Source organism: Vigna unguiculata, chromosome 3 (assembly GCF_037176805.1).
Source record: "Vigna unguiculata cultivar grain cowpea cultivar isolate G323 ecotype 2 chromosome 3, ASM3717680v1, whole genome shotgun sequence".
Lineage (NCBI taxonomy): Eukaryota > Viridiplantae > Streptophyta > Magnoliopsida > Fabales > Fabaceae > Vigna > Vigna unguiculata.
Window position 1 is genome coordinate 38331629 of NC_140794.1, and position 14866 is coordinate 38346494.

General features: G+C 31.8%; 1 protein-coding gene and 1 pseudogene across 1 annotated transcript; one reads left to right on the forward strand and one right to left on the reverse strand.

The window, feature by feature from the left end:
* Nucleotides 1-5468: 5468 nt before the first annotated feature.
* Nucleotides 5469-7281, reverse strand: LOC114177068 (ribonuclease 1-like). Its single transcript, XM_028062299.2, has 4 exons — nt 7012-7281; nt 6780-6935; nt 5980-6178; nt 5469-5897 (listed from the first exon to the last, which is right to left on the reverse strand). The coding sequence occupies exons 1-4, from the start codon at nt 7111-7113 to the stop codon at nt 5674-5676; spliced, it is 681 nt and encodes a 226-aa protein (XP_027918100.1). The 5' UTR covers nt 7114-7281; the 3' UTR covers nt 5469-5673.
* A 2546-nt stretch (nt 7282-9827) lies between these two features.
* LOC146887822 (uncharacterized) lies at nt 9828-13510 on the forward strand (annotated as a pseudogene).
* The last annotated feature ends 1356 nt before the right edge of the window (nt 13511-14866 follow it).

Sequence of the window (14866 nt, forward strand, 5' to 3'; positions counted from 1 at the left end):
CCGCTTGCGAAGCCACCAGAGATGGTGTTAATGGTGCCTCGTAAGGGGGGTCAGCAGGGGTAATGTTGGTGTGAGCGGGCTGTGGTTGTTGGTCGTCGGGTTGGGTGGGGTGGTTATTGTGGTGGGTACCGCTTGGATGTCTTCTGTGGTCGTGTCGTGGAGGGTGGCGGGTTCGGGAGGAGGAGGCGTGGTCATCCCTGCGGATGAAGCGGCGAAAATGGCCGGCGCGTACCAGTTCTTCGATCTTATCCTGGAGCGCTTTGCACTCTTCTGTGGTATGACCGTGGTTGCAGTGGTACCGACAATACTTGGTCATGTCGGCATTAGGAGGGGTGGTTGTCTTTCGTGGTGGGGGGAGGAGGTCAGCCTGGAGGGCCTCGTCTAGGATGTGGGAGCGGGCTACTGTGAGTGGGGCGTACCTGCAGAGAACAAATAAGATAAGTTAGGCACAAGCGTCACCTTACCATGCAATCCGCTATCTCTTCAGTTGGCCTCTTCCCAGTCGATATATGTCGGCTTGGACCCAGGAGGGGTTACCTGCAGAAGAGTCTCCGAAGCTCAAGTTAGTCAAAGCTCTCAGAGAGTCAAACCAGTGATTAATGAATGCGTACCTTTAATTACTGGGGTCCACGCGTATTTATAGAGCATTAAATGACGTTTGACCATTTCATGGGCCGGGTTTTGACTTGGGTTCTAGTTTGGGCCATGAATGGGCCTGGGCCCCAAATCAGGCTCTTGAAACTTATTGAAGGCGAGGCATCGATGCTAGCTACCATTCTAGGCAAGTAGTCGGTCTCGACCGGCTACTTGCCTAGATGGCTTGTGCTGGTGGTGTTCGGGTACCAGATACTAGGTGGTTTCGATGTGTATACTGTTTACTTGGTTGAGTTTGGCTAGGTACGGTACAATAGTAATTCGTTTTGGAGTAGTATTATATTTCATATAAACATTAGATTCTATTTCATGTAAATATTAAATTGAATGAGATTTGTTTTCTAGATGTTTTTGGTAATTATATACAGGTTTGGTATGTGGTAAGAAGCATAAACGATTTTTTCATAAAAAAATAATAAATCACTTTTTATACCGGTTGAGGTCATACTTGGTGTAAAATGTGTAATTATTTATACCAGTTGGAACTATAATCGGTATAGTAAGTCATTTTTTCTTACATAACTTTCCATTTCCAAGAGGGCTTTCTATACCGGTTCTAGAAATGGTATAAAAAATAATTTTTTTATACCTGTCATGAAACCGGTGTAGAAAGATCAAACCTTCTATACCACCTGCATCTATACCGATGCTAGAACCGGTATAAAAAACCTTTTTTAACCGGTATAAAAAGCCTATTTTACACTAGTGACTGAAATAAGTCAGTGTAAAATACTTTCCAAATTCTTTATGCCATGATATGTTAACTTCGGAATATCATGTGTCCTTTCCTTTCTTTCGTTTGCTCTTTTTCTCCTGGTGGAGCTACTGCCCTCATAAATTCAACAATAAAGGAACCACAATTTATATTTGATTTTCTTTTCATGTCCAGGGTTCTTGCAAATAACTATAATTAACCTAAAGCATGTAAGAAAACAACACAGTAGTAAACAATAGCTCACACTCATCATAAGTGCTCCAAAATCCCCATCTTGAGAATGGAATCCAGTAATCTGCACATCTCTTGTGCTTGTGGATGAGAATGATCACCTGCAAGAAACTCTTCAACTTCATTATCCACCTCTATTATGCTGCATCCGGGCTTCTTTCTCATCCCTTTTTCTTCAATCCTACTCCTAACTTGTTTTGCGTCTGCTTCCCACCTAGCTTCTCTATATATATATTGTAAGTAAGAACGTGAGTACCACAGTCAGAGATCCCCATATCAAGCAGCTTTTTCCATACTCTATTCCCAACATGAATATTTTTATGAATTCTACATGCACTTAGAAGAGCACCCCAAACGTTAGCATATCTCAATGGCAGAGATAATGCCTCCAAGGGAATACCTTTATGTATTACAGGAAACATATCCAGCATCATTTAGAACACTCTGGAGAACTGTGAAAAAAACAATAATCAGAGTGTGTCCCAATGTAGGCGAGCATCAATTCTTAACAACAAAAAAGTTTTACAAACACAGTTGGTAGTTGTTCTTAAAACAGAGTAAACACCAAACCAATTAAGCAGTTTTTCAACAATTGAGAACCTGTTACTAAGATTTTAAGTCATTAATGCCAATTGACAAGATAGCAGCCCAAGTTGCCAGCAAATTCTAGTAACCGGAGGAAGGTATTATTGGTTAAATAATCCATTAATCAGCACTGAAACGTTAAAACTATTGTAGGAGGAATCATGCAACTGCAAAACCTGAAAACTGCAAATTAATAATCATCAGAATTGAATACAATAACCATTGAGTGATTGATTAATTACAGACACCGAAAACCCAACTATAACACATTATCATCTGTTACATGATCCATAAAGTAAAAGAAAAGAAAGGAAATAAGGTTTACCTATATTATCGTATAAATAACCCCAAAGAGAAAAACAACCACCAGGATTCCAAGAACACACAAACCTAGCAATATCAGATCGACCGGGTTGGATTACAAAACAAAAATGATTAAAATCAAACTGAAAAATTATTATGGGGAAATGATAAAAATTAAATATTTTTCGTCTTTTTCATGAGAACTTCATCTTGATCTTCAAAAACCTTCAATCTTCTTCTCAACACAGCTCCTAAAAGCTTTGAAAAGAAGTAATCAAAAAGGAAGAAGAAAATGAAAAACCCTAAAGAGAAAAACCACCATCAGATTCCAAGAACACACACAATCCTAGCAACATCGGAACGGATTGGCTCGCAGAAAAAAAATGATTAAAATCAAACAAAAAAAATGGAGAAATAATAAAAATGAAACATTTTTCGTCTTTTTTCTTGAGAACTTCGTCTTGATCTCTGAAAACAACCTTCGATCTTCTCTTCAACAACTCTTAAAAGCTTTGAAAAGAAGAAAACAAAGAAGAAGAAGAAAATGAGAAAAAAAAACTTTAACATGCTAAAGAAACAGATAACACAAATCAGTACGAAACACCATTTACCTTCATGGAATAAATTCCAAAAATGACCATCAGGAATAACACACTTCTCTTGAAAATAACACAAAGCAACACAGATCGAAAATGCTGCTACTACGAAGGTAAACCAAATGTTGCCACAAAGATATTAAGCCTGCCACAAAGATATTAAGCTTAAAGCTTAATGAAAATAGAAGTCCAGAACAAAGAATATTACTCCAATCAAGGAATATTACCCATAAACACGTTTTCTAGTAAAAAGAGTATAACAAACATATTGATCTTCGCTCTCATCTTTGCTCTCCATGCAATGAAGATTTCAGGAGGAAGGTAATAGATAAACGAAACTTCTTCAAGAAATTCTCAAATCACCGTCAAGTCAATATACAGTGTTCCCTCCTTTTGCACAAATCCAGAAGCGAGAAAAATAAAATGACTTATAACCCATCATATGTTGTTCTTTAAACACAAAGCAGAATGGGGCAAAGTTGTAAAATGAAGACCACAAATAAAGAGAACGGGAAAGCATTTTTAAAAGAGGGGTAATGTACTCAAAAACCTGTAAAATGAACAGGTGTCAACCAATAAAGTTGGGTTATTTCAGTAATATCCAGAGATGTTTTTACGAAAAAAACATGTAAAATGGACAGGTGTCAACAATTAGAGTTGGGGTATTTGGATAATTTTCAGAGGTATTTATTTTCATATAGTTTAGATTTGAAATATATATTTATAAATCTATATAAATTAAATATTTTTAACATATTAAGTTTATTTAAATTATATTTTATGATAAATTTTATTTAATATTTTAAATATATCTATTTTAAATTGTTTTAAAGTTTTACATTTTAATTTATTGAATTTATTAGTTTTAAACATATTCTAACATTTTGTATAGAAATTATTAATATATAATATATTATACAAATATTTGAAATATAAATTTATAAATCCATATAAATTTATATACAATTATTTGGAATATAAATTTAAATAAAAGATAATATTAAAATTTAATGCAATAAAACATCAACATAAATAAATTTAAAATTTTAAAACAAAATTTAAATAATAATCAACGTAAATTATAAATTTAAATAAACTTAATTTTGTTAAAAATATTTAAAAAATATTAATTTTAATAAAAATATTAGTATAACATTAAAAAATTGAATGTGATCTCAATTTGGAAAATTAAATTTTGATGTAATAAATATCAACACAAATACATTTAAAATTTAAATAAATATCAATGAAAACTATAAATTTAAATAAGCTTTAAATTAATAAAATATTTTTAAAAAAAATATCTTTTCTAATAAAAATATCATTATGACCTTTAAAAATTAAATGTAGTCTCAATTTGAAAATGGATAAAATTGTTCGATTTAAAAAAGTTTGGGACTGAATTAAATTAAAATAGGACCAAATTAAGATTTAAGCAATGACTTAACACATGACACGACACTCATTTGACACGTGATAAAATAATTTAAAAAAAATTAAAAGTAAAATAAAAAATAAAAAAAAGCTACAAATTGATATGTAACACATATTTAACGTTATTAGTATAATATTAAAATAAAAACTTAATTATTACACATTTTCAAAAATAGAAATCCAATTAAGATCAAGTAGACTTAAGTGAAATTTTCAAACAAATAAAAAACTAAGTATTTTAACCTTAAAAATAATATAGGTTTTCTCACTAGTTACACCAAACCCAAACCTTTTGTATAGTGTATAGTATATGAGAACGCCGCAATATACGACTTAAAGCAAGGCTCTGTCATGGAATACTACACGTTCCCATTATCTCTCTAGAGGGAGCTTGAAAATTATGATTGTTTCCCTTATAGGAATATGAAGTTAAAGTTATACAAACACTTACTTTTCCAATAAAGTTGTTAAATATTTAGTAAAAACATACTATAGGATTTCAGATAAAATATATTTGTTTTTGTTATTCCCTTTTGTTTTTATATTTTTCACGTATGCTCTGTATTACTTTCATCCATATATAATGAAAATTCATTTGCATCGAGTCCTTTTCGTTTTTTCGTTTTTTTAAGAGCAAATTAGAAAATTAGAGTGTAAACAATGAAAAAGAAGAAGAAAAGAAATAGAGATAAATATTAAAAAAATTGTCAGGATTAAATGAAAAGAAGTATTAAGTGGGATAACTTTATTTATTATTGTGAGTTGTTTTTTGATTTTTATATCATATGTATAGTATAATTTACTAGGTTGAATTTTGACATGTAAATTCATACATTAAAGAAAAAATCTGGTTATTATCCAACTGCAATTTTCTGACGCAAATTGTGATCCATTCCAACCAGCAGTATTCTATGAGAAACAAAATGAGGTCATACATTGGAGAGAGAAAATCAAAACAATAATATAATAATTAGATTTGATTAATGATTGGTATTGAATATTATAAAAGTTTAGTTGTCTGGGCAAGTCATGCATGGACTAAAAAAGCACACTTAGAATTGGGAAGAGAGAAACTATAATGCAAATATGATATATGAGCAACAGACACGAAGGGAAGCTGCACTTCAAACATAAACTGCTTCCAAGATAGAAGGGTTAGAAAGTTGGGAACTCAATTTGGGACCCACATCGACCTTTAGGGAACACAGGGCATTCGATGAAACCAGAGGCCGAAGTGTCCACGCACAAATAAACTTGGTAAAGCTGGCTGCTACGTGACGCATCTACGTTGCACTCAATGTATGGAGTATAACCAATTGCATTTTTTATAGCCCCTGTGATGCTGCTCAGACTGTAAAACCTTCCATCTGCTTCAATCCCTATTAATCCAAATGCGTATTTATCAGAAACATTGCTATGACATTGCCAAAATAATGGAGCCAGTTTTAATGTATTATATACCAGCTTTTGTAAGAGCTCCAAGGAGGTTGGCTCTCTGTTTCAGATCGAGAGCTGCTTCAAAGTAGTCATGTTGCTTAAGGAGTGACTCAGAACAAGTCCCATGTTTCTCCCATTCGTGGGCCCAGAATTGAACCCCGCTATCACTTGGGCATGCCAGAGTGGGCCAATTCCTCTGTAAATTGCTTGTCAAATCTGATATCTGTCACAGTATGTAATTTATCAGATATACAAACACGTAGCAAGACCTTTTATTAAATTATCAAGCTGGGTAGCTATAGCATCAGAGGGTGGAGCACGGAACTGAAGCATAGAAGAATATTCTTTTCTTACTCTTTTTTATACATTTTTTTTTGTTTGGTTTCATTTTTTCTTTACTAATAGAAAGACATAAAAAAGCTTAAACTTTGTATAAAGACGCGTAAAAAGAGGACAAGCTGATGTTTCTACTGCTCCAAAACAGAAAGAATAAATTATCTTGTGAGGAAACAAAAAGACAACGAATTTTTAAATGCGGCATTACTTATTTAGCTTACTGATTAAGTAATGTGCTAGGCGACATAGAAGTAATCTTGACTAAAACGAGGCAAGCAATAAGTAGAGCAATGTTTCGGTTAAAATCACCAGAAAGAAAAAAACAATTATACTATTTATCTGTGGATTGAAAATATTCCGAGCACAATATGCGGCAAGACGAACCATATTTGTAAATCAGTAAACAATAATGAGCTTGGAAACAAGAGTTTCCTGAATGTAACGCCATGAAGATAGAATCAAAGGTGCATGCAATTAGAAAGACGTACCTGTGATTGCTGAAAATGATTGTTTGAATCACAGTTAGACGGGTAAGAACCATCTTTGTTATTAGGCCAGAGACCATGAATGCCAAAATCTGCAGCGGGTTTCCCAGTGGTTGGGTAACAGCAACTGTTCTGTGTGTCACAGTAGGAGCCTGGCCACTGATAAAAACAACATCTGGGCATAAGAAAAAAGAATAATGAATGACCTTGGACAACCTTAAAGAAATAATCTAACCTGCTGAACAAAGTAGTAGAAATCAAAATCCTGGGAAGAACAGAGAATGGCCAAATGTAGAAGCACCAAAAGCTTCATGGAGATGGACCCTTTGGAACCCATGTCTGCCTCTACTTTAGCGATAAAGAGAGAAATTTTGATGTGGTTTTCTGGAGTATGATTCTTTGGATTCGTGAATTTATAGAGATGTGAAAGGGAATATGAGTAGGTGTGAAAGCTTGGATTATGAAAGATACATAACGTTCACTGCTTAACTACCTTATCATTCATATCATGGTTTACGTGCGCAACTAATTACACCGTAACAGCGACATGTCGTTTTGTTTCTTTCCATAGTCCTCACACAACTAAATACGATGTATTGGAGAAAAAAAAGTTAATGTTTATGTCGAATGGGAATGCGTGATATTTATTGATTTTTATTTGTTTTATGCATGCACCTTTGTGGGAAATGGTACTGAAAGAACGAAATCGGGTTTTTTGTTTTGTTTTTGCAAGGGATGGGTACGTAGCAATTTAGGCACTTGTACAAAAAGCCCAAAACAGAGGCAGCCGTTTAAATGATTTCACATCACACGCCGGACCAAAAAACTAGCCCCCTTTTTACATGGGACATAGGCTTATTACAAAAGTCTATCTTATACACTTCCTCGGTCACAATGGGTATTTTCCTTTGTACGTTGTGGTGGTGGTTCATCTTAGATGTTGCCACGAAAGATTTATTAATTCATAATGATTTTACAAACCACATATGACATTTGAGAATTGTGCTAATAGGTCTAACTAGTCGATATTTTTTAAGTAAGTCGTTTTAAATTTCTTTTCCTTCTAACTTTTATTTTCCAAAGAACTAAAAGTTGGGGACCTGTAGTGATGACATTATTTAATCTTTTTCCTTGTAAAGTATCTGCTCAGTATTGGACCAACTAATTGGACCTATCACCACAAATATTGTTATAGCCAAAAAGACTGGTGTTCAATTAGCCAAAATATTCATAGTGTTCTCTTTCCTCTTCGTCCTATGCCCCTCATTATTCACTCTTCTTCAGCCCCTTCGCTCCTTTGTCCACTTAACGCCTCATTATTATTCTCCTTTACAACCTATCTGTTATTTGAACAGTCTCTTTTATTCCTCTTTAATCTTCTTTATTACCTATGTGGCATCCTAAGTCGATCTACTCCTTTTCCTCATAAAGTATCCGATCTGACAGTTGGTCGACTGGTTCGGCTAATTACCACATATGTCAATAATTATTAATTTATAAATTAGTATCTAAATTAACCACTTTAATGACTAATTATTTTTTTTCTCTAAAATTGGTTACTATTTAGTGACATTCTTGTAGTGTTGCTTCGTTTTAAACCAAACATATTCTCTATGATCTTCATACTCATGACATTAATACTTCAGACAATTTATTTTCTATGAAAATCATTTTCCAAAAACTCATGTCTAATGAAAATATCATATGATCTAGTGATAATATCAAACAGACTAATGATTTGAGTGCTCTTATTAATCATTATAATGTTTCTGATAATGTTTCTAAAAATGATGATTTTGATAATGTTGTTTCTGAAAAAATACACTTTAATAATGAGAATGCTAACATATAGGTAGTTATAGACAATTCTTTAGAATGAGGTTCGTGATTTTCACATGAATGAAAATCACACAATACTTTGGGGATCCATTAGAAATATACATCTTCTGACTTATCTAGAAGACAATCATATATCTTTAGAAGCCAAACCTAATATTAAATACTCTATTGTCTCTTGCTAGACTCTTTTCTTCCTTTAAGCAGGTCATTTTGACTATAAATGCTAATGTTGAACCAATACCCTTTGAAATTATGTATAAACATTGTAATCGGAGAAAGGCTATGGATCAAGAACCCAATGCCCTTGAAAGAACAACATATGGAGTTATACTTCTCTATCCAAAAATAAAACAATTATTAATTGCAAATGGGTGTCCAAAATTAAGTATAATGTAAACACTTTTGTTGATAAAAATAATGTTCGAATCATCCCCAAATGCGTAGTTGGAATGATTAGATTTCACTAATACTTTTTCTCTTGTTCCAAGTTAACTACTATTTGTCTTCTATTATCCCAGACAACTATATATAATTGGCATCTAAAACAACTTGATGTTGTTAGAAATATTAATATAATTTAAAAAAAATTAAAATAAAATATTGTTGTTACTGGGATTTTAATACAATGTTAATTCCAGAGTTAAATTCTATTTATGTATAAACAGTTTTTATTTTTTCATTGATTAGAAATTATTTTTGGTTTAAATCAGTTTGATGGTCATTTACTCTTGTGTCTCCTTTTTTCACCTATAAATACCACCTAGTTTCATAGGAATAGACACACAACAAACACTAGATTTCTTCCTCTCAAAAGTGTTTTTTCTTTTCCTTCTCTATATTATCTCTTAAAAACAGTGGTGTTCATAATGTTCAAAGATCCTTCGCTGCACTCGATCGATCTGACAGATTGTTGTATCTTGGGGGAGGAACGCATAATATTGAGTATTGTCCTGTGTAGTGGAAGTGTTTTCTTTCTAAGGATAACGCTCTACATGCTTCAACCCAGGCTTACTCTACCTTTATCTCATTTACATATTTACATTATCTTTATATTGTTATTGTTTGTTATAAGAACAATTTGATTTGATTATCTCTTTTATCCATATTTCTATCTTGTTTCTGGTTTATCATTATTTTATTTTCAACATATTTTCTAACATTCTTAGAGAGAAAAATTAATCATAAAAAAATATAAATCCAATTTTTCTTATTATGTTTGCCATGGATATGATTAAGTCACTCTCAAGTAAGCCTGAAAATTTTACGGGTGAAATTTTTTTCTGTTGGTAATAATAGATGTGGTTTTGGCTCACTGAAATAGGATTATTTTCTGTGATTTCTAAAGCTATTGATTCTTCTATCATCTTAAGTGCTTATTCTTCTTCTTCTTTTTCTTCTTCTGATCCTTCTGATAAAAATATTTTATGTCATGGACATATTTTAAGTGCTTTGTCGGATAATATTTATAAAATATTTTGCCACACCAAAACGGCTATTGAGTTATGGGAAGCACTTAAACTTAAATATAGATCTGCAGAAAAAGGTTTATCGAGATATTCTTTTGAAGAAGTTATTGAATTTCAAATGGTTGATAATAAACTCATTTCTGATCAGATTCATGAGTTTGAAAATATTGTCTATGACATGAAATTAAAAAATATTATTTTACCAAACATTATGCTTGTGGCTCTTTGATCTCAAAGTTGCCTCCTTCTTGGTCTGATTGTGCTCGAAGTTTAAAACATAAGCCCGGAAATTTCTCTTTTGATGATTTGCTTGTGTGTCTTCGTATTGAGGAAAAACATCGTTTTTCTCAAAATTTTGTTCAAAATTCTTAGTCTAAAGCTTATTTTGTTGAGAACTCTAATAAATATGAGAACTCTTATAAGCCTAATCCTAAACCATTCAAAAGACATGGTTTTAATAAAAAGAAGTTTGCGAAAAAAACCTTCTTTCTCTAAACCAAAGAACAACTTTTCTTATAACAACAATAAAAATAAGGATAAAAATATGGGGAATGAGATATTTTGTTTTGTTTGTGGGCGAACTAATCATCTAGCCAAAAATTGCTTTCAACGTTGTTGCCAACATGTGTCTAATTCCAAACCTGAAGCTAATACTATTACTATGGGTGTTGCCTCTGATTTCCCATTTGAAAGGTACCATGTCACTAGCCCTGAGTTAAATTATGTTTTTAACTCAAACGATTGGTTTATAGACTCTGGGGCTAATGTTCATGTGTGTGCTGATAAAAAAATATTTTCTCTATATCAGGAAAAAGGCACATGTATCGTGAGTATGGGAAATGGGAGCATCGCACATGTTCTAGGAGAGGGTCAAGTGAAATTAGAGTTGTCTTCTAGAAATTATCTTATTTTAAATGAAGTCTTTCATGTTTCTGAAATTAGAAAAAATCTCATAACTACTTCTTTGTTAGTACAATAGAGTTGTTTTTTAGTCCAATAGAGTTGTTATTACTAAACATGGTGTTTTTATGGGTAAATGATATATTTGTGATGGTTTGTTTAAATTAAAGTCTTTTGCATTTTTCTTCTAATAAAATATCTGATAGTTCTTCATTGACTATTACCAATGTTGAAAGTTGTGATATGTGGCATGCTAGACTAGGTCATATAAATTTAAATTCTATTATATAAATTTAAATTCTATTAGAAGAATGATGTCTCTTAATCTTATTCCTAAATATTCTATTGATATGAAGAAAAAATGTGAAATATGTGTTCACTCAAACCAACCAAGAAAAGCTTTCCATACATGCATTCAAAAGGAAACTAATCTACTTGAATTGATACATAGTGATGTATGTGATGGTAATGATGTTTTAACATGTGGTGGTAAAATATATTTTCTTACTTTTATTGATAATTTCTCTAAATATTGTTATGTGTATTTAATAAACCACAAACATGAATTTTTTGAAAATTTCAAAATATATAAATCTAGGTAGAAAATCAATTAGAAAGAATAATTAAGATCCTTCAATCTGATAGAAGGGGTGAATATACATCTTTAGAAATGAGTGCTTTTTGTGAAACTCATGGTATTATTCATGAAATAACACCTCCCTACAGTCCTCAATCTAATGGTGTAGCTGAAAGAAAAAATAAAACTTTGCTTGATATGGTGAATGTTATGCTTACAAGTTCTGGTTTGCCAAAAAATATGTGGGGTGAAGCCTTATATTCAGCTTGTTATATTCTCAATAGAATTCCTTATAAAGATTGTGATAAAACTCCTTATGAGTTATGGAAGAAGAGAGAACCTTTTCTAAAATATTTTAAAGTGTGGGGGTGTCTTGCAAAGGTTAATATACCACCTAATAAGAAAAGAAAATTAGGAATTAAAACAATTCATTATGTTTTTATTGGTTACTCTCTGCATAGCACCACTTATAGATTTTTGGTTATTAATTCTGAAGTGAATGAAATCTCCAATAATACTATTATGGAATCTAAAGATGCAGTTTTCTTTGAAAATGTTTTTCCTTTAAAAAATAAAATGACTAAAACTATTTATGATACTTCTACTTTTGGTTTGCTTTCTGGTGGTAATGTTATCTGTGATGGTTCTAGTTCTATTTTTCCTTCAAGTGAAAATGCTAATAAAATTATTCAAAATGAGCCTAGAAAGAGTAAAAGAAAAAGAAAAGCTAAAGATTTGTGTCCTAACTTTTATTCTTTTATGCTTGAGGATGATCCTAAAACTTTTGGTGAAGCACTGAGATCTATTGATGCTCCTTTTTGGAAAGAAGCTATTAATAATGAAATGAATTCTCTTAAAGAAAATAAAACTTGGTTTTTAACTGATCTTCCTCCTGGTTGTAGAAGTATTGGATGTAAATGGATTTTTAGGAAAAAATTAAGGATTGATGGGTCTGTAGATAAATTTAAGGCAAGACTTGCTGTTATTGGTTGCCAACAAGTAGAAGGTGTAGATTTCTTTGATACATATTCACCTGTTTCAAAAATCACTACCATTAGAGTTTTGATTGTTGTTACTTGCATTTTTAATTTACAAATTCGCCAAATGGATGTTAAAACTGCATTTTTAAATGGTGATTTGGAAGAGGAAATATATATGAAACAACCTGAGGGCTTTATTAAGTCAGGGAAAGAAAATAAAGTTTGTAAACTTGTTAAGTCTTTATATGGTTTAAAACAAGCACCAAAGCAATGACATGAAAAATTTGATGAAGTTATTATTTCATATGGTTTTCATATTAATAATAGTGATAAATGTGTGTATGTAAAACAATAGATGATGTTGTTTATGCTATTTTATGCTTGTATGTAGATGACATATTAATATTTGGTAGTAACATAGATGTTATAAATGATGTGAAACATATGTTGTCTAGTAATTTTGATATGAAAGACCTTGGTCCTGTAGATGTTATTTTGGGTATTAAGATTTTATAGAAAGATGGTGATATTATTTTAACGCAGTCTCATTATGTTGAGAAATTATTGAAGAAATTTAATTATTCTGATGTGAAATATGTTTTAACGCCTTTTGACCCATTTATTAAACTAAAGAAAAATTTAGGTGAAGGCATTTCTTCTCATAAATATTCTCAAATTATTGGTTCCTTATTACATTTGACAAATATTTCTAGACCTGATATAGCTTATGCAGTTGGTAGATTAGGAAAATATACACATAATCCTGATCATTCTCATTGGACTGCATTAGAACGAGTGTTTAAATATTTGAAAGGAACCATTAATTATGGAATTCATCATACAAAATTTCCTATTGTTGTTGAAGGATATAGTGATGCAAATTGGATTTCTGATTATGATGACACAAAGTCAACCACTGGTTATGTTTTTACTTTGGGTGGAGGTGCAGTATCATGGAAATCTGCTAAATAATCTATTATTTCATGATCTACCATGGAAGCAGAGATTATTGCTTTAGATACTGCTACTGCTGAGGCAGAGTTTATTAAAAATTTTCTATATGATTTACCATTGTTAAATAAACCCATACCTCCTATTTCAATGCATTGTGATAGTCAAGCTGCCATATCTAAAGTTTCTAGCAAAAACTTTAATTAAAAAAGAAGGCATCTCAGAGTGAGACATAAATCTATTAGAAACTTAATTACTGATGGTATTATTTCTCTTGACTTTGTCAAGTTAGAAAGAAATATTGCGAATTCGCTTACTAAAGGGTTGACGCGTCAACAAGTAATTGAGTTGTCGAGGGGAATGGGACTAAAACGCATAAATTAGTTGCAACAATGGACACCATCTCCACATGAATGGCGATCCCATGGAATGAAGTTCAATGGGTAACAACAAAGTTGTTTGTTGACTAAAGTACACCAATTGATTTGATTAAATATTATGTCTCATTCCTATAGCGATGTGTACTATAAATTGTGACAATAATAAGGTTAAGGCATATGTATTATTATACTTATTTTGTAAAATACCTCTAATAAACCCAATGACAATTTTTGTAGGGGTATGAGTCACAAATCACCCTTTGAGGGTTTACCTAGTGAGTGTGATGGTGGGGCCGCCATTGTGAGACTTGGGCAAAGTCTCTAAATGACACTCATGACACAAGATACATGCACAAGGTCGTAATGTGCAACCACTGATTAGAACCTATAATGAGCACCAATATTGTATGTGTTATTTACTAAAACCCGGTTACAGAGGATGTAGTTCAAGACAATCAAGTCTTTGCATTTTCTCGGGTGGAAGTTTATAAGCACTAAGTGTAAGACTCAAACCCGGAAGGTTCCTTATACTGAAATACAATATTTTTTTTAAAAGATAATATATATATATATATATATATATATATATATATATATATATATATATATATATATAATTAAGTGGGGGATTGTTAGAAATATTAATATAATTTTAAAAAAATTAAAATAAAATATTGATGTTATTGGGGTTTTAATACAATGTTAATTCCATAGTTAAATTCTATTTATGTATAAACAGTTTTTTATTTTTTTTCATTGATTAGAAATTACTTTTGGTTTAAATCAATTTGATGGCTATTTACTCTTGTGTCTCTCTTTTTCACCTATAAATACCACCTAGTTTCATGAGGAATAGACACACAATAAACACTAGAGTTCTTCCTCTCAAAAGTGTTTTTTCTTTTCCTTCTCTATATTATCTCTTAAAAACAGTGGTGTTCATAAGGTTCAAAGATCATTCGTTGCACTCGATCGATCTGACGGGTTGTTGTATCTT